The 26,896-nt window shown below is 41.6% G+C and overlaps 1 protein-coding gene across 2 annotated transcripts; it reads right to left on the reverse strand.

Annotated features, from left to right (window-relative positions):
* Positions 1-125: 125 nt before the first annotated feature.
* On the reverse strand, positions 126-24,497 carry LOC111653764 (importin-13-like). 2 transcript variants are annotated; one of them, XM_023404439.2, is made up of 23 exons: positions 24,406-24,497; positions 23,879-23,965; positions 18,737-18,862; positions 18,275-18,631; positions 17,043-17,296; positions 13,698-13,838; positions 13,266-13,407; positions 12,469-12,635; positions 12,056-12,176; positions 11,506-11,653; positions 11,207-11,388; positions 10,974-11,000; positions 10,618-10,752; positions 8,804-8,956; positions 8,268-8,348; positions 8,010-8,147; positions 6,824-6,920; positions 4,788-4,840; positions 3,196-3,262; positions 2,999-3,057; positions 2,795-2,884; positions 2,455-2,636; positions 126-2,313 (listed from the first exon to the last, which is right to left on the reverse strand). In XM_023404439.2, exons 2-23 carry the CDS (start codon positions 23,945-23,947, stop codon positions 2,217-2,219), a joined length of 2,886 nt encoding a protein of 961 aa, XP_023260207.1. In that variant the 5' UTR covers positions 23,948-23,965; positions 24,406-24,497; the 3' UTR covers positions 126-2,216. The 2 variants fall into 2 exon arrangements, 1 of the variants encoding a protein (XP_023260207.1); XR_015437141.1 differs by lacking the exons at positions 126-2,313; positions 2,455-2,636; positions 4,788-4,840 and having other exon boundaries at positions 2,805-2,884.
* Between the last annotated feature and the right edge of the window lie 2,399 nt (positions 24,498-26,896).

A 26,896-nucleotide genomic window follows, 5' to 3' on the forward strand; every position in this document is an offset into this window, starting at 1 on the left:
GGTAGTGGTGTTAATCGTTTCAGGGAGCTTGGAAAATATCTGCAGGATGTGCAGACAGAATGTCTTTGCTGGAAGTGTTGAAAGAACAGAATGAAACTACTCCCACACACAGAAGAACCAGGAGCTGCAGTCTTAGATATATTTAATAAATTAAAGCCAAGGTACAAAAAAACAATGTACATTTCATACCTCCCTCCCCTCCTTCATCTACCGCTCTTTCTTTAAACTGTGACAAACATTATTTTTATTTCTCACCTCAGAATGAGACCACGATACAGACAGAGGATCAGTGCTGAACGTCCAGTCATTCACAGTTCAAATCAGACTCTGAGGCAGGATAGCTCACACTGTAGAGCTGATTCTTACCTCCAGTCTCAGTCTTAATCATGTCCTTCTGCAGTGTCTTACACACTGAATATGTTTGTCCCCTGAATCCCGAAACCCCCCACAAAACACATACATGCTACATGTCTGCAGGCACCTCGGATAAGACAGAAGGATTAGACTGAGATAAAGTTTTATCAGAGACCACAAAGTACATTTCGATGCTGAGTGTTATAAGATGTCAACTGGTCCTGCTGATTCACAAGACAGACTATTTTTACAGCCGTCACATCACTTCACCAATAATGTCTCTGGCGTAATGGATGAGCACAGAATGTCGGTGCCAATTCTTGTTGCAAACACTAAATAACTCTCTCAGAGATTTTGTTTCTGAACTCTAATCCTTCTCGGTCCTCTCCAAGGCAGTGACCCAGATGAATGAAAGGATTTTGGCTAGCTTGTGCACAAGCATTGTGTTAAGAGCAATAGTTGGTGTCAATAACAGATAGATGGTTGAGTCTGGTTGTTGACTATCCCGATGATAAGAAGGGTTTAACGCCTGGGTGCGATGCCGAGCAGCAGAGGTGAAATACCAGACGTGCCTGGTCAGCCTTTAAGAAGAGGGTAGTCTGAATGAGTGTGGTGTGAAGAAATGAATGGGCTCTTTGTTTAAAAGTTATGGATGTGTACTGTAGGTCCAATATAAGTGCACTGAACAAGTGGAAAAAGTTACATCTGTGCACACACAACCTCTCATACATACAGGTATGAACACACGCATACACTCAAATACACAGAAGTGTTCAGCAATAACTGTTAATATTCACAACTTGATTAATATTTTTGCACGATTACAGTGACTAAGCAGTCCAACGTCAGGATTATTAATCCCCTAATCCCTCCAAACACTCAATTGCCCTCTCAGTTTGCATCCTGTGCCTCTTTCTCACTGCCAGCTACTATCCTTCCGCTTCCCCTCCAGCCATCACTCTAGGCAGTCCTGCTTTACCGAAGGGACCACTGCATAACAACCACTCTCTACAACCTGAGGAGACTGCAGTATGACCGGGTAGGACTGTATGCACATGAGGTACAGCCCTTTACACAGAGGGCTAGGCAAGAGAGCAGACTGTTTTTAGTCCCGGTTTTCTGTTCTTCGGCTTCTTTTTCCACTCATACCCCCTTAAAAGGCATATATAACAAAAAAGGGACTTATTCACGAAACATTTCATGATAATTTGGCAATACGGATCTCCTGGGGGCATGAGTGGCAGTAAATATTATTGTATTAATGTCATTTTTCCTGCAGAATCCCCTCCTGACATTGGTCCTTCTCTCTTCCCATTAGCAGCAGCAGGACTGACGACCACCACCTTTCTATATGTGTACATACATTTATATACTTAAATTGATTTATTTTGAAAAATAATGTCAAGTAGCTACGTACGATACCACTACCATTTTCATATGGATGCTAATCACCAGGAAACAACCTAGGAACCACAGGAAGATTTAGAAAGGCAGAACAAGACAGAGATAGAAGGAGGCGTGAGGCAGCATGCTGGGAGTGCTGCTCGAAGCTCTTCCAAAGAAAAGACCTTTAAATAAGAGGAGAGAAGAGAAACAATCAATCTTAGAACAGAAAAAAAAAATCGGAGCAGGGAGGATAGCCTCCCAAAAGCCACCGGGGATTTAATGTTTGTCCTTTAATCCAATGGCACGTCTGTGTTGGAATGGATCCATGTCTTGTCCTGCGGCGGGGCGGGTAATCATTACAATCATTTCATGATATCTTCACTGACTGGGTTGGTGAGAACTGTTTTGTTGTGGCATCCAGCTGGTTTGCACTGAGGGCAGAGGTCACGATTAGGTGAGAGTTCGAGGGTAGAGTTTCAGTATTCAGCGGCGTACTCTGTGCCATGGAGCCCTCTGCACAGTAGTGTGAACTCCTTCACTATGTCCTTCACCCTCCGCTTGTTCACTCGTTCTCTGCATCACAGAGGAGGAGGGAGGCAAAGAATAGAGAAAAAAAAACACATAATTATAGAGTATATGTGAAAAATCATGTGCTTGACCAACTGGATGCTCTCATTAGCTAATAAGCCTGTCATCAAATGTCCGGCAGCGTACCTGAGTATCTGCTGTGAGAAGTTGTCTTTCTGTTCAATTGTGACCCGTGTCGACGGGAACCCTGGAGGCTGCAGAGCCTCCTTCAACCACACAGCGAGCAGAGAGAAGCAGTGCTTGTTCAGACAGAAAAGCACTTCTGCGAACTGGTCCATCAGGCTCCGAGATGCCCCGCCCCCGATGCCCTGGAGAGAGTGGAGGAGGCTTTTTACATGAGGGACTTAATTACAGTGAAAGAGCAAGAAAAGTTTGAAGTGTGATAACACAGCAAACTGCAGCAACAGTGAAATGATGAAACTTTTCTGTGGTGTGATGTGTAAATGTGTAATGTGGTGCTTCTCACCTCCAACACGGCCTGTATCAACAGCTTGCCATCCTCCTGCACCACCCTGGCCAATGGAGGCACATCTGAGCAGTGGGGTAACAGTTCAGTCTAAGGCAGACACACAAAGAAAGCCAGATGACTCATTTATATCTAAAATGATGGCTTTCATGTTTGCAAAGTTTTAAGTTGTGTGTGTTCATTTGTGTGTGTGTGTTCGCTCACAAAGAACAAGCACGTTGACTTGACTGTCGGAGCTTCAGGAAATTTGAGTGACAGAACTCCTAGAATGAAGAAGAATGGTGTCAAACATTTACAGTTTGTACTTTGTACTGACAGGCACATATTTCACAGGAACTGTAGCAAGACACACAGTCTAGTGTGTAGAGGTGCGTGTTTGTGTAAACGATGTGCAAACTTACCACAGTGGAATACTGCTTTCACATCAAGACTCTCAGACAAGAACAAATCGGGCTTCCGTTTGAGGGCCTAAGAGGCAGATAAAGGCATTAAACAGAGTATGTTTCTGTTGGCCCGACCCAATCGGTACTGCTTCACCACATTCCACTGCATAAGCTCCTTCAAAATACTGCTATCAACAATACCCCCTCAGCCTGGTAGCCGGATCTGACAACAACACAGGACTGAGACCAGATCTGCCTACCAGGCTATAGTACTCTCTCCATTTGTTTAGGAAAAACTATATCCAAACTCATACAGAGATCCTCCAATGCAGAACTCAGCAGGTATAACAAACAAATTACAAAAAATCAAACTTTGAAATCATTGGAAACTTAAGTCAAACTAAAGGCAATGATGGTTTTGGCTTTGTTTCTTGAAATCAATCTTACTTGAAACATTACTTTTCCTTGTTTTTGGTTGACTGGATTGAATATGCAACAGAAGTGTGTAAGTAATTAACATGTGCAGATAAAGAGAAATACAACTCATCTCGTAATAATGAACTCATTCAGGATGGAGGAGAGGAGAGAGGGAGAGAGGGAAAGGGAGAGAGATGAAGGTCAGATCTATCCAAAGATAGAAAACAAAGGAAGAAGAATGAAGACGGAAGACAAAAATATAAAACAGAAGAGCCATCAGCCAATTTGTCTGAACTGATTAATATTAGTTGAATATTAATTCACTTGGGCTTTGATTGGCTCTGGGCTGGAATGACTTCAGAGGAAGACTGGGCTCAGAGACTAACCAGTCACCTGGGACCACAACGCTCATACAGACGCTGTTACATCAACTTCCCGAGAGCGCAGCGTCAACTAAAATATTTCATCTAAGGCTCTGAGTGTGTTGATGTTTTTCCAGGGAGCAATTGTGCCCTGATGTTGACTTAAGTTTTTTCCTTTTTTTCTGTTAAGTGTTTCAAATGGTGGATTTTCCGGCATAATATACTTATATGCATAAATGTCTAATTTTTCCATTTTCTATGCAGCATGTAGAGCCATGTAATAAATCAATGATAATTTATCGAAGGATTACATGGTCCTCTGTGAGTCATGAGAATTTTTTGTCTTTCTCAGCTACAGACAAAATATAAGATTTCCACCTAACTGTGACAGCATGTCTACGCAGTATTTTTAAATATTGATACAAAAATAATTTGCAATGATAATCAGGACACTTGTGCAAAACAACCTGCCATACCAATGTGATTTTTAGAGGCCATTCAAGAGATCTGTGTATACTCTAAGGTCATCAGAAAGAGATGAAGGTTGTTTCTGCAGTGAAAAGAAAAACCCTACATGAGGTTAGTACTATGTTTGTGTGGCGAGGTGACTGTTAGAATCAAAAGTGTTTGAGGAGAGACAGACATCTCTTTTTCAAACATTTCCCTCATGTTTCATTCCACTGCCTCGCCTATGTGATGGGACACCTTAGGGCCCAGTAACAAAGAACAGAAAGAGATATAGAGAAGGAGAAGAGGACAGAGAAACAGGGAGAAATTAGAAAAGGAGAGAGAGAAACCCAAAGTGAATGAAATAAGAAACCAAAAACACACCTGAGCTTGGAGTTGCATAAATGAATCAACAATATCAGGATGATCCCTGGGTCCTAAAATATAATAAAGATGAAACTTAAGAAATCATAAGAGAATAAGAATAATATACAAACAGCAACTGAATAGATTCAACAGTCATGTGGAAATAAAAGAGAACTCAAAAATATTTCATTGAAATAATTCACAGGTGAATAAGGAACAAAGGGGTAGAAGGAGGGGGGGGGCATATGAAGCTTTGGCAGAGTCTTGAAAGAACAGACCAACCAAAAACAAAAAACAGGCAGAAGACAAAGACATGGGTCTGTTTGGAGAGAAAAAAAAAAGAAGTAACGAGAGAAAAAGAACAAACCTAAAGAAACAAAAGTGGGTTTGGAGTGGGAACCCAGGAGGCACCTCTGTTACTGTTACAGTTTGGAGGAAAAGGGGCACCAAACCTGAATCAATCCCGTTTCACCTCTCTCCCATAAGACACTGCTGGAATCATTGTGATCAAACAACAATCAAAACATTTCCTCTGAGATTTAAGTAAGTGCCTCAGGGAGAGAGGTGATCATCAAGGGTTCATTCAGAACTGGTCGATAAAATCCCCTTTGCTTCAAAGGTGAACCCATAGCCATCAGTTTGAATCACTCTCAAAGATCAGGAAAGGTTCTGATATCACTACCTCCCTTATGCTGGACACAGACTACAGGACTTTTTAAAATGTGACAGATTACAAATGATGACAAAATTAAACACACAATTCCTGTAGAGGCTTCTTGACTGAAGAATCCACATCGAGATTCCTGACTTTCAAACATGGTTTACTCCGATGGCTTAAGATTGATGTTGGAGGTACTCCAACAGCAAACTTGTAATAAAACAGAACAAACGTCTGTAGTGAGCGCCCAGCTTTAGATGTTCCCAGACTCCAAACAAGTTTCCTGCTCAATACCCCCCTCCGGCCCTCATCCACACACTCCTTGAAGAAATACAGGGCTTATTCAGAGGGCTGTGATGAGGAGCCCGACTCTAATCCTAGCACAGCAGTGGCTGCAGCCGTATTGAGCTGACCTGCCCTGCTATGCTATATGTCAGCCGGCTGAATAAGCTAGTGGTCTCTGTGCTGTGACTGTATCCTGTACTGATACTGTCTACTGAGAGGAACCTGCTCAGAAAAGAAAGAGTTTAGAGGCAGGAGGAGAGGCAGCCATTACTTAACCAGTCAAAGCAGGAAAGGAAGAGAGGAAAAAAGGGACAACACAAAGGGAGGGGGAGCGGCAGACAGTCCTGATACAAGTACTCTAGACCAAGTGTAGTGAATTTAATTATCATCTCCTTGATGTCCATCTTACGTTGAGTGAAAATCAGAACATTAGTCTGGCCCCGGGGTCACGCACATGAGGATGAAAGTCATTTTCATGCAGCCCAAACACATTAAATTCATCCACAACTTCATGAATGTAAAAAAATAAATAAATGAATTTAAAAAATGGAATAAGCAAAGACTAAACTGCTCAATATAGAAAACATTGCAACATGTTATTTGTATAAGTTTAAAGCAAGCACTTCAATGAGCTTAAAATCATCTAATCAATGATCGGTGGCAACAGCAAGTCTGCACTGATAAAAACATCATTTGAGTCTTTTCAATGCATCGAGCAGACAGACCACTTTGTGTTTCCACTTACATTAATGAGTAATGAGAGCAAACGTTTAAAGGTTGACTGTGACAGCAGAGTCCAGTGACCTCTAACCTTTTGTCATTTTCCTATTTACGGCCTCCAGGGTGAGCTGTTTCATTGTCTAGAAATGTAGCAGCACATCAGGAATTTGGGGCATATGTCACCATAATATACAAAAACTATGAAACAAATTTGTTTTCTTTTATTTTCACAAATTTGTTTACAATGTCACTCTTTCCCCTCCCGCTACACAAAGTTATGATTTTCAAACCCGGGAAATCAAATATGATCAGAAGCTTTCAAAGTTCTACCACTGATTTGAACAGAAACAGTTCACAGTATTCACAGTCACGCCCCTGCTGGACCCCCTACCTTGCTGGAAGATGGACAGTGTTACCGAGGTAACCAGCTCAAACAGAGCCTTGATGGGTGGGAAGTGGTCTGTCTCACTGGCAAAGATATGCACCATCTGAAACAGCAGGACTTCAAATCAGACACTCACTATGTTTACTTGCACAAAGATACCAGGTTATTACAGGCTGCAGCAGGAAATCAGAGAATGCAGTAACCTGATTACTGAAAGAACTGTGTTTACTTACAGCTGGTTAATATTAAGACTTCTCCCCTTCTCCAGGCCATATTTCAGAACCAAGACTAACGTGTTATTGGTGACATTTGACATTGCAGCCTGGTGCAGTGAGTAAATAAGCTCTATAATAAGAGCACAGTTTTCTTTTTACTATGAAAATGTATCTGAATTTTAAAAATAATCTACGCCCTTATGAATATTTATTTATTTAAGTGTTATTTTCAGTTACAGTTGGACTTGGCGTTAATTAGTTTGGGTACAAAGATCCAAATGCAATGAGTAATGGTCTTTCATCCCTTCACACTGCTGCCACAGTGTCACTTTTCCTGCCTGAGGTTATTGTCGTACACATTTAAAAATTCATATAAATGGCCAAGAAATCTGGTTTCTCGAGCAGAAATCCACCTCTGCTAATTGGATTTCTCTCACCTTGGTCAAAGAAACCAAATTCCTTTTGTGTTGCCATGACATTTAAAAAAAAAAAAAAAAAAAAATCAGGTTACTGCAGAAAGACAAAAATAATCAGACTATGCAGGTGCAATCTCAAACCTATCAGTAGGTGTATATAACTCTGAGGAGTGAAGAACCCATAATATAATAAGATAACATAATTTATTATTTGTTACTATTTGACTATGATAAACAAATTGCAATGAGTACTTTGGTTGAATTAATATCAACTGGGTAGAGAAAAACATTTATTTCTGAATTGTATAACTTTAAATTGAAAGACTAATTTCCTTTTTTAATGAGTTTTAGTCGTACCTGGTCAAACAATTGCTGCTTGAGAATCTAGTCATCAAACACAAACTGTATACTCATTAATCCTGGACTCCTTGGTGCGTAGCTTATTAGTGCATACACACCCCTTTCTCACAAAGCTCTAAGATCTCAGCATGTAAATACATAGTAGGTGTGTGTGTGTGTGTGTGTGTGTGTGTGTGCGCATGCACATAAATGAGCATATACCTGTCGTGTGAGGTCAAGGGCTGAGGCCTGGGGAATTGTACTGTACATCTGCCCAAGCATCTCACTTAGCTGAGACACCATGGGAGCAAACTCATGGAGCAGAGTCTTCACCGACTTCTCAAAGATTGCGCACACCGCCTGAGGAACAACATGAGATCAGCTTCACTGAAATGTCATCACATCTCCGTGTTATTCATGGACCATGTTCTACAAAAGCAGAGGTTTGACTGTATCTGGGTGCACATGTTGACAACTTACCTCTACAACTTGCGAATCATTGAGCCACTTGCTGAGTACCGTCTGTATGAGAGCAAACACCTGCTGCAAAACCACCACCACCTGACACACACATACAAACTTCATTAAACTTTGATAAAATGAACAGAAAGCAAAGTAATAAACAAGATGTAGAATTAGAGATTAGCATTTATGCATGGGTGCATGCCTATTAGCAGAATTACCAATGACTATGGTTGAGTGACAGGGCACAATTTTCCTGTTGGCCACCCTCACTAATTCAACCAACGATAGCCGGTGTATTCAGTGGTTGAGGCAGCAAGGGGATGGGGGTGAGAGGAAAATAACTCATATGGCTGCAAGCACCATGTGACCCACTGTAACTATAAAACTGCTGTGTACTACATTACAATGGAATATATTTTAAGTTTATATTGGCCAATGTCTCTCACCCATAGATTCAGCCTATCACTTATGGTCAGTGTACTTGTTAAATTGCCCAACCCTGCTCATGAGACTGACGATGTGTGTGTGTGTATGTGTGTGTGGTGGCTCACTGGGTTTGGTCCAGGTGGGGGTGGGGCTGTTTTGACAGGTGGTGCTGAGCCGTCCGCTGACTCGTCATCCTGCTTGCTGATGTCGAGTGTTGTGAACAGGTTGGACAGCAGCCCCAATATGTGGATGATTGCCAATTTATTGGAGGGATTAGGCTGAAAGAAGAAAACAACAAAAGAAAAAAACAAATAAATTATTTCAGCTGGCTGGTATACAACCTAAACCCGCTGTCCATCTGGCTCATTCAGTGCATTAGTTTCTGCCTTGCGAAATAACTGCTACAATATTCAAGAAGATAAACAAACCTTTAAGGCTAGACATGCTACCAGAATTTTACTCCTGAGCAGGATAAGCACTTTTGAAAATGATGGATGGAATATCTATATCAGGTAAAGAAGATGTTAAATGTGATGCAATAAAGTGAGCATTTATCAATAACAGTTTTGGTAACAAATTATTTTAGCCATTTAGCCAGATACACTCAATACTTTGGGTCATTCTGAGGCAACTTAAGAGAAATTTTAAGGCATAATTTAGGGCATTTGTCATTACTACTTAATAATACAGTAGTTAATCAACAAATGACTATTTGATAAATAAGAATTAATTTGAATCCAAGTTAAAACACATTCAGCAGTTTGACAGAGAGAAGGTAATGGCTTGTTTTCTTACCAGTTTTCTCACTGACATCTGCATTTACACTCACACACACCTCCCCCCAGGTAAAATCATTAATTATAGTTTCACTAGCGGTACTTAATCATTGCTCTGTCTCCATGGTGATGTAATGGAGCCAAAAGACTACGAATAGGCCAAAGATGTGGCTGCCACACCCTTGAACCGCCACATCTCTCATCTCAACCTCCCTGCTACTTTTACTATACAGCAGTCATCCTACAACAACAGCAGTGTGTGAGCACATTATGCTCGACTTCCTCATCAGAGTGACTCCATCAGCTTTTGCTGTCAGCCCTGTCAGACATCATGGTCATTCATCCCTGATGTAATGTAACCTGAAGGCGTCCCCACTAGGTGCCACTATTTGTCCAGCTCCCGACACAGCACCTGATTTCTTAGTCTGATGTAATGCCGATACATCAAAAAGCTAGACAGAAAACAATAAGAGGGGAAGGAAGTCGGAAAGGATGGATGTGACAGTGTGTGACAGTGTGTAAGTGTGTGTGTGTGTGTGTGTGCTGTGTAGAGAGTGAGTGGTGAGACCGGGACAGAGATAGACACAGAGAGAAATGAAAAGCTTCATCTAAGATGACGTCTCTCTTCACCCCACCCGAGGTCTTTACCGAGTGTAGAACAAGGGATTAGAAGAAAATCTACTTCGCTCCACATCCAGTAGATATCAAACTGTGTATTTTTAGATAAGCACGACTCCATGTTTGTACTATCCAGCGTGACAGTCACAACATCCAGCCTCCATTAGACCTGATGTTTAAGTAGGCTAAAGAATTTTCTTTTGCGTGACCGTGTGCATGAAAACGTAAAAGCGCGACCTACTGTCAGTTTGTGTGTGTAGACACTTTTTCATTTTCTGAATTCGTCTTGCTGTGGTGTATGTGTGTTTGCATGAGGGAGAGAAAGTGTTTTTTTGCTGCTTCCATGTGAGTCACTAGCCCATGGTGCAGGGTCAAATCCAATCTGGTCCCACAGAGAAATGTTCCACTGCAGTGACACCACACAGACACAAGGCCTGTTCCTATTGGCCAGAGTCCAACTGTGCCTGCTCTGTGTTTGTGTGTGTGTGTGTGTGTGTGTGTGTGTGTGTGTGTGTGTACTGTTACACATTGGTTTGTGTACACACCGTCTCATCTGCTAGCTTCTCCAGTTGCTGAATGTATGGGGTGATGAGAGAGTGAAGGTTTCTTAAGATGTCTTCCACAGGGAGAGCAGAGAGCAGGAAGCCCAGAGCCTGCATCAGCCACATGCACTGACTTGTCTGCAGGAAGATATGATCACAGGTTTTTGTTTGATTTCAACCATGACAGCTTAAGAGTCATTCAAGAGTTTTATACTGTACAGACAGCACAAACAGATTTTTCATAACACATGACATGTCATTCTGCAAGCAAGTTAAAAAAAATGTTAACAGCATTCCTTATTTAAATGCCACTTCTTGAACTGATTGCCAAAACATAAAGCGAGAGGACAAACACTGACCTTGTGGATCTGCTTTATAAGCACCTCCTTGAGGAAAAAAAGAGTCAGAGTGATGGTTCTATTATTTTGAAAGTACAAGGAAAAGTGACTTCAAAATAATACAGTTGAAGTGATTTCAAAGAGTAAATGTTATTTCTGGAAAGCAGGAAGATTACAAAAATCTGCAGCACTATAGCCCTTAAAAGTAAGAAGAAAATATTATTGGCTCTTGCACTTGATGTAGACACACATACCTGAGAGACAGCTACTATGTTGGTTGCGTAGGGTGGCAGGTCATATTTGCATTCCCTACAAATTTTCTTGAGTGTAGAGACAGAGGAAACAGAGAGGTCTGGGTTTCCTAAAGCCTGTAGCACCAAGGGCAAGACACTGCTGAGCATCACTGGGTGGTCTGCTAACCATTCAGCCAGAGCACCTATAGGGAGTTCAAATACAGTTCAGATACTGAATGAGAAGCATTGTTTTTTTTCTGCACATTTAAATGACATTTCATTTGTTTTAACCATCATGATACCACCGGTATTTGTCTCACCTATTGTGAACATCACTGTGTCCGCTAACTGGACATTGTTGATATTGATTCTGGGGATGAGTCCTATCAAGCCTGGGATGACGTCAGAGTAATTCACATCTATCGTCTCTGCTATGGACTGGAAGCCGTACAGCAAAGCTTCTGTGTGCTGGAGGAGGGGAATACAATCAGTGTATTTGTGAGCGCGAGATGACAATAAAAAAGCAAGTACAAAAGCTTGAGGTATGAATAAAAAAAGGTTAAGCATGGACAGTGAGAATAACTCAAAAATCAACTTGAAAAAACGTTTCAAGTAGTTTAAGTCCTGTAAATACACATTTTAACTTTATTTCAACTGTTCTTTAGGTTTATCTTGGAGTATGTGGACTTTGTGCATGACAACATAAGTATAATAAAATGAAAAATAAAAAACAATGCATTACTCTTCAAAAACTGGTTTATGAAATCTAGTGTGACACATATTTAGCACTGGCTTCTGTGCGACACTAGTAGAGACAGAAAATAGTTCAAAATATCTCTTTGCTCATCTATGTGTGTATGTCTCACCCACCTGCCACGACGTGGGCTGCTCTGCATTAGTCAACAGTCTTCCTAGTTTATCATACAGGTTACTCAGCAGCTCTGCTCCTAGCATCTCATACACGTACATGAGTGTGTCTGAGATATCCACCCTGGAGGACAGACATGCACAAACAGACATTTTAAGGGCAAGCGATGTTGAAACCTGATCTGTTAATCTATTTGCCGGACAGGTTCTGCCCTCTCAGCTGCCAGTCCAGTGAGAGTCTATTAGAGAAAAACACACTCATTTGCTGACCAATCATCCTGTCAGTGAATAATTTCTGAAACACTCAGGCTGTCAGTGAAACACTTGCACACAACAGTGCGCAGCAGAAATAGGCATGTACGACACACAGAAGCAGAGTAAGGAATACAAATGCATACAAACAAAAATACACACACCTGTAGATCCTGAACTGCTCTTTCTCATCTGAGGACCAGGATGCATACTCTTGGTCAGACGGGAACTGGGCTTTGTGCAGCAGAACATCCACCAACTGGAAATACACTGGTCGGTAGACCTGCAGATACACTGCCTGCTTATCTGACTCAAACGACATGATTTCATCCTGAGGAGGGAGGACAAGAATCAAGGACAAGAAGAATTTGTTTTGGGTCTGGAAAAAAAATTATATATGCACTTAATGGACCAAAAACATCTGTTCTGGCATGCAGCGTTTCCCACACAGAGGCTCCTAACAGACACTATTAGAAAACAACAACACACTAACTTAAAGTCTCTGTCTACAAATTACCAGCTTACATAAACCAAGAAATTGATTATGTTGGATAACACATAAGACAAAAAGCAGATGTAATTTGCAAATTTAGTAATTGCAAATTACTAAATGGAATAATTACCATTTAGTAATTTGCAAATTGCAGACAAAGGCCAGACCCCAGCAAGTTGCACATTTATACCATCAGGATGTTCAGAGAGAGTTCATCTTAACGTGTTTATACAGTCTAACAACAGATGAATGTTTCAAGCAAGTGCTTATTGAGCCATGCCATGGACATTGAGAGTAACTCAAAAATCAAAGCTAAGCTAAACTAAGCTCATTTTGTAGTCGGGTTTTATGTGTGTAAATCATGCCAGTTAGAAAATGTGCAATGACCCTTTATTTGTCCAACTATCATAACATTACTTTAAAATTAAGTTACAGTAGACAATTAGATTAGATTTGAACATTCCTTACTTGTAGTGTGTACCAGAAGGTGAGTGTGAGGGAGCTGGTGGTCTCATTGACCGGGTAGTGGCCTGGGATGCCCGTACAAAACATGATCATGTTGACTAAAGCCAGGAAGCTCTGCCAGTGATCCACCTGCTCCAACAGAGTCCTAGAAAAAGAGGTGAATTCAACAGCTGTCTGATACAGTTGGTACACAGGTAAACTCGCACCTTTCTCTCTCACAACAACACAAAAAGAGGAGACATGGCAGAAGTACAGACTATACACTCAGACACTGGACAGAATATTGTTTCTCTTATATGGTCGCCCATTTTGTTGAGAGTTGTTTAAAAACTGAGATTTGTGTTTTGCTATTGTATGGGCAAAAACAAACTTTATAGGTGTTGCTTTCAATATAATTGAATTAGAGAAAAGGTGAAAAAAAATTTTTTCACATACCTGGAGTGGTTCTCTCCTAGTGTGACAGCGATCCGGCAGATACCATGGCAGGTCTCCATGTCTCCATTCTGAACAGCCTCTCTGAGCTGCTCCTGGAGGGCCAGCACTTGAGGAACCAGTTTAAGCAAAGTGTTCACATATCTACAACATGAACACACAAACACAGACAGAAAAACATCAGCATTAACAGCTAAGAGTCTGGTTCATTTCAAGAAATTGAGTTAATACCAGACACAGTCCTGTGCAAGGGAGAAGAACATCTCATGCACAGCCAGCCTCGCCTGGTGAATACAAATTGACTCACACCGCTCACAGCTAGGTTGATGTATTTATTGCTCCTTCTCAAGACAAGTGTTTATTTCAAATCAAATCTCAGTCCAAGTCAGTCCAACCTCTGATCCAGCACACCCACCCCTAAAAACCCACACATCTACCAGGGAACCAGAAAATCTATTCAAAGCTCCTGCTCAGAGCTGTGCTGCTGTCAGTTATTATACCGTCTTCTTCCTGCTGTCTCAGCCATCCATAATTCCATAACTCCAGCTAAAACACACCCCCCCCACCCCCACACACACACACACACCTCAGATCTGCTCATGTGACAACACCAGACAACATCCTCCTGTCATCCTTAATGACAGCCAGTGAAGGGGTGACATTTGTAGATGAAGAGCATGCGCGTATGTGCGCCTGAGGAGATTATGTGCATGTGCGAATGCTGGAAATGTAAACCATATTACGTGTGTGACAGTCCCCGGGGGGGTTTGTGGTATGCAGGCAGTGCTTCATCTTTCATGAGAGCATGAGTAAGGACATGGGTCCAGGTCGATTGATATTCATCAATGACACAGCAAGGTTGCGTGACTTTAACAGTATTTGGAGAAAAAAACTGAACTCAACCTAAAAAACTAACTCAGGTTTTTCTTGAAGGTTCTAATCTAGGGCTGCAACTGCTGTGATTTCAATTATCAATTCATCAGGCGATTGCTTTGTCAATTTATCAACTAAACATTTAATCCATGAAATGTCAAGAAATTGTGAAGGAAAAAAAAAAAGTACTTCTGATTAGGAAATAAACAATTATTCAAATAAAACTGTTGATTAATTTTCTGTCCACTGATTAATCAACTAATTGTTTCATTATTAATGTAATCCTATATAGAACAGCAGTAGCCAAACTAAAAAAGTAGCCAGCAACACTGATATGCATCCTCAGCTCTGCAGGCTAAATGCATCTCTTACCACTGTCCCGAGAAGCATTTATTATTATAATTTCCCTAAGGCCCTCTTATGAGCTGAGGACCTGGATCTATGGTCCTGCGTTATGAAGAAGAGTCCCCTTCTCAGCAAACTCGCTGATTCAGCCTTCTTTGGAGAGAGCTCCACCCGCTGTGCAATGTGATGTGTATGAATCTGGCCTCCATCTAATAACCCCGTACCTGTGTGTGTACTGGCCTACATCTCTGTGTTTGGCTGTCTGAGTAACTGTGAGAGAGCAGCGCAGGGACCCACTGCACTTTACTCTGAGTGAGTGACCGTGTGTGTGTGTGTGTGTGTGTGGTGTGTGTGTGTGTGTGTGTGTGTGTGTGTGTGTGTGTGTGTGTGTCTGTGCACGTGTGTGTTCATGTGAATGGCAGACTGCACTCATGCACTCAGAAGATCATTCATTTTTAACAAGGTGCTTTGCAAATGCAGGTCATGCACTCTTAGCTCAAGAAAAGAGGACTTGGTGTGTATGTGAAGCGATTAAAAGGGTATAATGGATTTGTATGTTTTCCCATTTCCCTCATAAGAGATGACATTCTGGAGGTTCCTCTGAGAGTGTCTGCTGCAGCCTCCTCTTCTCTACCTCATATCTGTCCGTCCTCTCCCCTTACGCTCCCTGCCCTGCCTTTATACACATTCTGCCTCCTTCCTGACTCCTCCTTTATTCCCTCCCCCTCCCCCACCTCTGATCCCCTCTGCAATTACTGCAACACTCCGAGACAGGGGAAATGGGTTGCCTGGCAACAGGATGCAGCTGGACCAATAGCATCCCCCAAAATGAGTTGACTGTAATGTGTTTAAACAGAGGGAGAGAACAAGAGACAGGGAGGAGGGCTTAGTACTGATGGTGAGAGGAGAGATGGGGGAAAAGAAGAGCTCAAAGAAACAGGCAGAAAAGATAAAATAGATAAGATAAACAAAGCAAAATCCACAGATGGAAAAATGACTTCCTCGAGAGGATGGGGGAAAAAGACCTTATGCCTGGTCTTCTAACAGATTCATTTGTTGTCCTTCTAGCTTCCAGACACAGACACAAGAAACAAAACAATATAGCTACTCAAATGTAACCCCATGAATCACACAAGCCACTGACAAAAACAGAGGCCACATGTGTCTCAAGAGACGCTACTAATGAGACAGACAAGACTTTTGGGAGGATCTGCTCAACATGCTCATGACACAGGGCTGTGATCAGTAGGCTAACACAAAAAGAGAAAAAAGGGGGAAGAAATTGGTTTTGTGGACCATCGTCCAAAGAAATTGAGATTTAGAAAAGAAATCAGAAGAATCCCATCTGTAGCTAACATAGTATGTCCTAGGAGCCCAGCAACACTTGCTGAGGCGGAGGACGTTCTACCTGTAACTCCACTGCCATTAATCGTCTCCCCACCATCTGCTCGGCATAATTTCAGTGTGTTTAAACTGACTTGTCAGCAGCAACTTCACAGATGCGACCCCTCTGTCTGTGAAGCAGTGCAGAGGTATGGAGGATGAAGTCTTTTATTCTAGCACACTTTCACACCTTTCCCTGCCCTCCTTCTTTTTTTTTTAGCACCCTTTCTTCTCTTTGCATCGTCCCGTCACCACCGCCCTCTCTTTCTGTTTCTCCCTCTCTCTAGGGGAGGGGTAATGGGTGCCTGCCATGTCTGAATCAGCCAGGGCATGATGACATCTCTCCCCAGCTCTGTAGCCATAGCAACGCCAGCCAACCGAGAAATGCCGCTCTCCTCCCCCTGGCTGTCAACCTGCCCTGTATCAATCCCTTCTTCCTTCCTTCCCTCCATCCCTCCCTAATGGCCTTCCAGTGCCCACCCTGTCTGTTTCCTGCTATTGGCCAATGCTTCTTTTTTCCTCTCCTCACTCTCCTCTTCTACCTCCATTTTTGTTCAATGTAATTTCTAGAGTTATTACCATAACAAGCTTTCATGCCATAGCATCGTTACTTCCGTCTTCTGCCTTTTTCTTGGGTTGATATGCCAGTATGAGCACACACCGGCAAATATTTGACCTGTGGAAGTACTACAGGGTCTTGTGTGTTTTTATTGATGATATTCATGCAATAACCATGACAGTACACACCTTTGGGAGTCGGGCTGTGAGATGGCGTTGACTATCGCCTCTACCGCTGTGTCGAAAAGCTCTGGGTCAGGCAGGGCACTGAAGCAGTCGTGCACCAGGCCTTCGCTCTCGCTGAGGGGCACGTCCAGCAGCACCCAGGATGACAGGCAGCGCAGCACGCGAGCTTTCACTGCCCCGGGGCTGTCCGTCCGTCGCAGCAGTTGTTGCAGTAAGGGACACACTGACCCCCACTCCCGGCCCAAGGCACCCCGAACCTAGAGGGAGGATTAAAACAAGGGTTAGACTGATAGTGTATTGCACATGTATGTCACTCTCTTTGATGTGTAGACCTGGGTATAAAGTTTTTCTATACTGGTATATACTTTTTACTGACAACAACATGATGACTTCTTAATACTTTGCTTTTTGGAATATACAAAGCCGGCCGATATTGAATTTTTGGGGCTAATGCTGATACCGATATTAGGGAGTAAACAAATTCCGATATCGATATATTGGCCAGTATATATATATAAAAACAGATATCTAACAGATATAAAAAGATATTTAATGAAAGCAGGATATTTTACAGTTTGACAATAAACTTTATTGTCCAAAATTACATCAATGCACTGAAACGGTAAATTTCACTCGGAATTAAATAAAACATCTATAACTAAAAAACATAAGAACAAATATGTGTATATATATATATATACACACACACACACACACATATATATATATATATATATATATATATATATATATATATTTAACTAGAATAAAAACAAAGGATCAAATATACATTAAATGCAGCCTATATAACTTGACCCGAGCATTTCCACTGCATTATTGCTTCTTAATAAGGTATTCATATCAGCACATATCAGAGAATCTATGCACCGGTACCGATATATCTGTAATAGACCGATAAATCGGTAGACCTTTAAATAATACAAACCATTATTATCTACAAACCTTTGTTTGTTTTTTTTTTGTTGTTTTCAAAATATCAGATATATCAGTTTTCTGACATAAAACAGTTAAAAATTTGTAGAATTATTAATAGAATTATGATTTCAAAAGTATTCACTGCCAGTTTCTGGTCATTTTCAATACTTTGTACTAAAGACACAATTCAGTCAATTCTCAAAATCCAAGAATCCACAGAAAAGGCAACCTGTGAACACTGCACAGATGGTCATCACCAGCCACCAAGAGCTGTGAGAGGGTGTTGTCTGCAGACATACCTGTCCCTTCCGGTACTGTGGCAGACGGCTGGTTTGGAACTCTTCAGGCAGGACGGTGAGCAGCTCCAGCAATGCCAGGCAGCGTGCCCGCCCATCCACCCCTCCCCCCTCCTCCTGAAACACCCGCACCATCTCTGCCACTGCGCCTGGCCAGGCCTCAGGCATTGTGTTGAGCGCCAGGGAGGCCAGGGCCACACATAGCCGAGTGAGAACCATCTTGGAACCGGAAGAGAAGCAGGTGATCTGGGAGAACAGCTGGGTCTTCAGAGACTCGTACTGGTCAGTGGGGATGTCTGACCAATAGCGAGAGATCTTGGTGTGAAGTGCACTAGCACCAAAGTACTGGATCTCTGGCACCTGTGAGAAATGATAAGATGGATGCAAATGATGCAAAAATGTTTTTTAGTGTGCATGTGTGTTTGTGTGTCCATGTCAGTGTGTGTATGTGTGTGTACACTGTACCTTATCCGGGTTCAGCAGGGCCCAGCAAAACTGCCAGGCCTGAGGTGAGACCTGGGCCTGCATTAGCCATTTCTGGGCCAGATTCTTGTTTTCTATATTGGGATCATAGTACAACTGGTGGAGGGCCTGGGAGGAAAGAAGAAATAAAAGAATAAAACTGAGAAAAGTCAAAAGAATCCATACAGTCTGTGCATGGTTGAACTTTGTACTAACAAAGTCCATGAGAGAAATGTTTGTGACTGCACTTCACACATTTACAATAGTGTGTGTCAGAAAAAGCAGAAGACAAAAACTGTCCTCTGAGCTTGTTTAGTGGAAAGAGCTGGTTACCTTGAGAAAATAGCATCTTTTTCTTGCTCACAAACAGACACATAGTAGACAGTTGACTGCCAAAACCTGAACAATGGATAAAGCAATGACCTGAAAACAGCGCTTTCTGAAGTACAGCTGTGAGTAATTTGAGTAGTTGAGTGCAAGGAGAACACGAAAGCCAAAGAGAAAGAGAATAAAGGATGAGTGTAAGAATGGGAAATAAAAGAAGAGAAAGCAGGAGCATTAATTAAACAGACACCTCTAACCCTGGCAACGCCAGAAGAGAGGTTTAGGTGCTACTCTGCAAAAATGCCTGTTTTTTTTTCTCTCTGTCTCACACAAACACACACATATGTACATGCTCACTGAACTAAAACCGCTGGCAGCCAGCACTAAGTGTCTGACAAGCAACAGAGGAAAAAAATCTATTCTCTCGGCTTCTGATCCTTGTCTTTTACCCCTGAAGCCTGCTCACATCAATTCCTCCACCACCAGCCACTCTCTCCCTCTATCCTCCTCCCTCCAGCCCATGAAACATCCAGTTTCATTACATACATCAGTTTTCTATCTTCATCTCAGTCTTCTTCTAAAAATCTACATTTCCCCATTCCCTCATTTCAGAAGTTTAGGCTGTCTAACAAGGGAAGATCAATAATACTGTAAAGAAACCATGATGGATTGGAGTACGATGATGTAATTGCAGCTGTGGAGAGGAACATCAACACAGAGTCAGTCTCAGGTGGTGTTCTCTCCCCGTTTGCCATCCTGCAACGCAATTATCTATGTCTCTACTTACTGTATGTGACACTGGACACGACTGGCTGAGTGTTAATGAGCTGATTATTTGTCGGCGGCATTTGTACTTATTTGTGTGAGAGGGAGCTATAGGTGCACTTACAGTATGCACAGCAGGTACTGTATATAAAGTACATATGTGGCTTTGACTTTTTCTTAGCTGGTAGGTATCTGGATTCCATTAACATCGACCTCTACCATGTTTAGGTTTTCATTGAATGCTTTTTTATTTAAAACTGAACAGGTTAACATAGAAAGAGCTGCGTGATAAAACTAATGAAATATGAATGTGTTTATGTGTTGTGATTTGGCAAGATCTCTCCATGAATCATTATTAAGCCTTCATTCTAAACAGCATTAAAATCAAGATGGTTTTTGTTAGTCAGCTCCACTCGGCCCTTTCTGTAAACGAGGCTGTGATATTGGAGTTAAAAGCAGCAGCGGATCATTACCGCAGTCCACTGTGTGATCGCAGGCCTCTCCTTATCCGATCCCAAACAGCACCATGTCTGTGTCTGAGCATGTCTGTCCTTCCTTGGTTTATTATCAAAGCACGAGACACAAAACAATCTGTTCATTTTGCCGCTTTAATCTTCTCAAAGAACCACCGCCTGTCTCCTCCTGGAAATCACATCAGACATTCAGCAGTTATCTCCACCAACAGTAATTGTCCGTTATTAATAGGTTCTTAAAACAAGCAAAAGAAATGAATACCTCTAGAAATAGCAGTGTTTATTTGCAGCTGAGGCAACAAACTGTGTCTCCAGATGGTATAGCAACCTGCCTGAACCACCTGGCTTCACCTGAAGATGACATACTCTTGGCAGACACTGTCAAAGGTCATTAGCCTCCTCTCCTGTCCTTTTGCAACAGGAGGAGGGAGGGAAGGGGGATGCAAGTGAAAAAGCATGGTTCAGTTAGACAGATTCACCATCTGCTCTCACGTATAACCAGTCTTACTGTAGCTAGTATATGCTATACAGGACAAATATGAAGCAGCTCAATTAGGGAATAGCCATTATTCCTAAATACTGATTTCACTTATTAAAATAAGCAAGTACAAGACAAGAGATGTAGATAACAAGACGCAGATTGGTTTGAAAAAGGGCATCATTTTTATGATGTTTTCGTTAACATCAGAGAAATCTCTCTTTCCCCAAATGCTTATGAGTATAAATGCAGAAGTCCACACACACACACGTCTTTGGATACTGTTCACACACAGCAGGTAGCAACACCTCTTTGCCATGGGTTCACTGCGTTTTCCAACCATCTGTCCACTAGAGTGTTGCACTCGAAGTCATCATAGTGATGGGGGGGCAGTGCTGTTTCTGTACTGCAGAGGGCAGAATCACACCACTGACCCATTGTGACACTGTGTTATGACTGTGAGAATCAAAGGCATGCAGAAGAATGATGATTAATGAGGGAACCAAGAAGAATAGTTTGTGTGAGAGCGTGCGCGGGTGGTTGTTGACAGCACACAGCCAAGACAGAATTTAAGAATATCATGTTGCCAATAGTGATCAAGTCTCAGCACATGAAAAACAGTAACCCAAACAATTTCCATTTTACACCACACAATTTAGAAGAAAACATGCATTCACTGTCATATGTGTATCATGTAACCTACAAGACGTGTGTTTCATCTTGAGCCTATATGCATTTCTGTCAATAAGTATTCATAATTATCCCTTTTTTCCTTCTGAACCAGCCTGCCGTGCCACAACAAAACTACTCAATACACCATGCAGAATTTCTCAGTGTCAGATGTCTCTGCCTAGCTTTGTTCTGTAATATGTAAGCTGGCAGGCTGAATCATCTCCTCTGCTTTTAGTTTCATAAAACTATTTAATAGGGAGACAGCACTTGTTGTTGCATACATCTTATCCTAACTTTACTTAAAGACAGTTTCCAAATGGCAGAGGTGCATCACAGGCAAAGAACCTGGGAACTGAGCACTACAGAATGAGCACTGACAACCTCCTATGGAAAGCATCCAGTGTGGGTAGTGGGCTGCCCAGGTGATTACAGATAATTACAGTAACAGAATGCCATCCCTGACGAAGTGCCCTTGAGCAAGATGCTGACCCAGTGCTGTGCTGGGCTTCTTTCTGATGGTACAGTAGTTGTTTGGCTTAGGGGAGAAATGCTAAATGAAAAAAAACCCTGACGTGCACACTGTTCAACAGCACAGTGTAGACCTCTGACTTTAAAATCCACTTGCTTGGTAGATAGTGATTCTGAAGCTAATTATAGTCAAGCGGAAATTTAAGGCGGCATACGAACCCATTCATTATACACACAAAGTTACTGACAATGTGGTAGTTTGTTTCACTGACCCAAGACTGAACAAAGGCCTTTCTATTGGACACATACAAACTTTTTGTCGTACTTTATCAGTTAATGAGATTACTGATAGTGCCGTACCACTTGTAGCAGACTAATTCTGATTTTACAGGATATGAAAATGCACCATATACTATATAAACCCTAAAAAAAAAAAAGACTCAAATATGATAATTACTGGCATCTTTGTACTGTTGGGGTATCCTAAAAGAGGAAAGGCAGATGAGTTTGATAGTCAGAGCTCAGTGTCTTAACGTACATGGCAATGACATCATAGATGATGAAGCGAAACATTTTTTATTTAAAATCTATTGTTTTCTGAACAATCAATACACTGACATTTAACCACAGCTGGCATCTCCTTTCTCATATTATCGGATAAATCACTGAATGCTGAACATATATCCGACACGTGCATCAGGCAATTTTTGGGATAAATATAATGCACTATTTTTGCTAAGGTATTTTTGTAAGCAGTGGTTTACTGTCATTGTGCCTAAGACAGGTACTGGAAAATCCTATTAACAAATAGATTGATGTGTTGAATATTACACAGAAATTAATGAGGTAGGGTATCAGTTACTTTCTCTGAGAAAGATCTTATTAAATCATAACTAACTATTTATGCAGTTGTTAGTTACATTAATTATACATTTACTTAGGTATGCACACAGCACATAGTAGTGTTTTATCCAATTTTAGTTAATGTGATCAAAATTAGAGGAAAAGTTCTGTTTTTTCTTTACCCCCACCAAATTACAAAACAATACATTCTCACAGACGCCACTCTTTCCACTTGTAGAAACGAAACATGAGAAAATGAAAACAGAGATTTTCCAAAGGGAGACAGGACCTTGGTGTTTGTAATTCTCCCTCTTTTTATTAAAGCAGAAGGCACAGTATCAAGCCAAGCCATTTCCTCTTCAGGAATGAGCCTCTCTCCCTCAAACCTGCCTCTAATTATATCTGTCGCATCACCAGCCTCCTCGCACCCCCTCCTCTTTCTTTACTGTCACTGTCACAGACATCGACCCTGTCCCACCCCTCCCTCCCCTCATTCTCCAGTCCATCTCATCACATCAACTCTGCTCCTCCACAGGAGCAACTCTCTCTCTCTCTCTCTCTCTCCCCCTCCCTCTCTCTCTCTCACCCTCCCTCTCTCTCTCTCTCTCTCTCTCTCCATCCTCCCCATTGTCTCCCCACCCATCCACTCTCGCCCAAGTGACCACCCAGCAGGGAGATTCGCCACAGCAACCTGGCAGCCACAATCAGCACTGCCTATATTCAATCCAACACAAAATAACACAAGACCCAGACAAGCATTTCACAATGACAGGCATGGCGATGTATTGGCGGGCTACAACCTGTCATTTTGCTCTTATCTGCTCATTCTTTCTGAACATCGGCCATTCAGTAAAGACTAATCTGAAAACGCCAGAAGAGATGTAACAGGGACAGATGAGCTGAATCCCTGTATGCAAGGACAGACATATTACCCCATCCCATATGATCCTAAATCTGTAAAAATTGATGCACTCTGTGATTAAAAAGCAAATAATGCTCTTACGCTTTATTTCTCTAGCAGTTAGTCTCATTTGAAACATGACGACTTACTTAGTCCACAAACCCCTGATGCTCTGTAAGCCAACAGGCTGCTGACAATGACTTACTGGCCCAAAAACTCACCTTCTCTACGTTTTCCACCGTGAAGTCCAGAGCGTCCGGTGTGGCTGCTATCCTCCCTGGTGTCTCCATATCTCCGCTGACACGGAGCTGTCAAATGATCAAAGAGGAGCAACACATTCAGGAGCTAACAGCACAACATTAAACTCCCTTTTCTAGACAGTGTCGTTACCGTAATATTTCCACAGAAGCAATCGGAATCTGTAAGTCAGTTGGACGATCTCATAAATATAGGTTTTATGGTTCACACGAGAAGCTAACCGGCAAGCTAACATTAGCTCGGTTAACTTAAGAGCGGGCTAGCTAACGCTAACCTCCACTACAGACGAATTCTATAGAAATGGCTAGCAACACTATGCTAACGCCAAACCAGCTAACGTAGCAGGGCATGTAACTTAACGCTACTCTGGTGACAAATGATACCAAGCGAAACAGTTATTCTAGCCTTTTCCGAGTGTGACAACATTATCAAAACAGTGCGGCCTCCGTGTATCATCTATAGGCTGTCTAAACGACCAATATTTTCACACCTTTCTGTCCTGCGACGGTTTGAGACGATGCTGGCAGCTCCCTGCCGCTTTTCTGCCTCTGCTCCGTCACCAGGAGCTTTCTGCTACATTCAGGCGCTGTGGGAAATAGCGTAACCACAGCGTAACTGGTCAAGGACCACCCAATAATACGCTAAATGAAACAGCATTTTCTAAATTCCCCAAATATTTAAAAGCGGAGAAAAAAAATAAACAGGGAAATCGTCTGTTTTACGGTTATTCATCATTACTAAGTTATGTATTTATAATTAGCCTTCTTAAATTCTCCGTGCAGCTTCAGTCATGTGTTTCGTTAAATCATTTAGATGAAACAACAGCTATCTTGTGTTTCAGTTAGCTTTTTTTTTATTTATGCGACCAAAAGCACTTGAATTCTTGTATATGAACAACATTTGAATGCGTCCCCCGTTGATAAACGCTTTATGAAATATCGAATTTGAACCTTGAATCCATGTATGAACCTTGAATTCATGTAAAACCTTATATTTATACATTGATTTTAGCAGCAAATTAATATTGTTTGCAGCACCACACGAACCCTCTAAATGCGTCTTACATTCATGAAAACATTGAGGATGTTTCAAAACATACAAAATTAGACAAATCATAGGCTATTCATTAGTGTATACCTCCCCCTTACGGAAGGAACATTAAGCACCATGTGTGGAAACATATAATACAATATAAAAACACCATGTGTATATATGCATGAACTCATACAATAGCATGTATTTCACAATAAATTCAAATATTTTTTTCCATTTTCTCAGTAGGCTAATTACATATGACCGTAGATTGTGTTTTTGAAATATTTACATTTTATTCACATATACAGCAAATATATGAAGAATACAGATTCTGTTCTGCAGCAGTCAATTTAAGGAGTGCTTAGCTAAATAAATAAACAAACTGTGTAAATAATGAACACAAATTCATAATTGTTATAGGGTTTTCTGCTTGCCCACAGCTGATTGGGAATAAATTTCCTATGAACACTGGAATTATTATAAAATCTTACAATTCATGTATGCAGCTATTCATCAATTTATTAATTTGAGTAAGGTTACTTAATGTATACAGCGCGCATGTCACTCACTCACAAACACAAACAATTGCTGTGTGCAAGTTACTGTTCATTCTTATTTATCAAGGGGTGGGTTCAATATATATGGTTGGAACATAAAAGGTTTAGGGGATGTTGCACAGCTTAACCCAACCAAACTGAGGAACAGTGTTAGGTCTGTAAATAATGTGGCAGCCTAATAAACATAGATGAGTAAAACATCTCAGTGATGAATAATATACCAGACAGTTGACAAATTAATGAAAAAACCAAGATAAAGTGTAGTAGTAAGGTGTTGAGCCAAAACATTTTCAGTTCTTAAATTGGGTTGAGATCTGGTGACTGTGAAGGCCGCAGCATATGATTAACATCATTTTCATCCTCATCAAACCATTCAGGTCACCAAGGGTGACTGGTGTGCACATTTAACACATGGATCCAAGAGACATTTAACCATTTATTTTGTTCAGGAAATTCAGCAAAGAACTGATGGATGGATGGATGGATGGATGAATGATTTCTTCAGTACAACAAACAAAAGTAAATACCATTGTCATTGTCTGGAAGAGGAGGAGGTGGCAGGCCCCTGCTGGTGGGCCCAGGCTGTTCCTCCGGGACATTGAAGTTTAAGGACTGTCCTTGTCCCACCTGTACCAAGGACAGACCCTTTGCTGAAGGGGGAGTTTGGCCAGCACCTGGAACACACAGACAAGGTTTACAGCTTCCATTAAAAGATAAATCACAGTACAGATTACAACACACCAACACAGCTTTATAACAAACTCTTACCACTGAGTTCTCAATTTGATACAAATCAATTCAAAGAGCTGGATGTTGGTCTGAGCCATCAATGTCAGGCTGGCCAGCACTGCCTCTCTAATGGCCACGTAGTCCTTGATGATGAAGGATCACCAAGTCCTCACTGTCCCTCTGGACCACATGGCTGGTTGCAAATGGCCTTCACCAGGCGGCTGGCACTGGCCCAGTTTGCAGTGCCCAAGTTCAGTTCAAGAAGGCGACTGAAAGATAATCATAAAGAACAGTGTGTGTTAATATAGAGCTGATATTCATTAAAGGAAACAATGATATCTGAAGTGAATCTCACCTCTGGAGACAGGAGGTGTTCTTCCACGTCGCTGCTTCTCCTGGTATCTGGGAGGGTAGAAAACTCGCTATTTGTCCTGCTCTGTCTGGCAGGTGTTGCCAGGAGCTTGGAAGTACTTAGTACTGGCTTGAGAAAAAAAGTTTTGGACCAAAAATGAATTTTATGTTTGCGTGAAATGGTAATGCACAATATACTTAATCACAAGCTATGAGGCCTGGGATGAACCGTTTAAGGTGGAAACCAGCAGGCTGACCTGCCCTTTATTTTTACTACTTAACAACATAATAAACATGACTTGAGAAAAT

The sequence above is a fragment of the Seriola lalandi genome, unplaced genomic scaffold (genome assembly GCF_002814215.2).
Source record: "Seriola lalandi dorsalis isolate HSWRI2012SDOR001 ecotype SW California unplaced genomic scaffold, Sedor1 jcf7180002054244, whole genome shotgun sequence".
Lineage (NCBI taxonomy): Eukaryota > Metazoa > Chordata > Actinopteri > Carangiformes > Carangidae > Seriola > Seriola lalandi.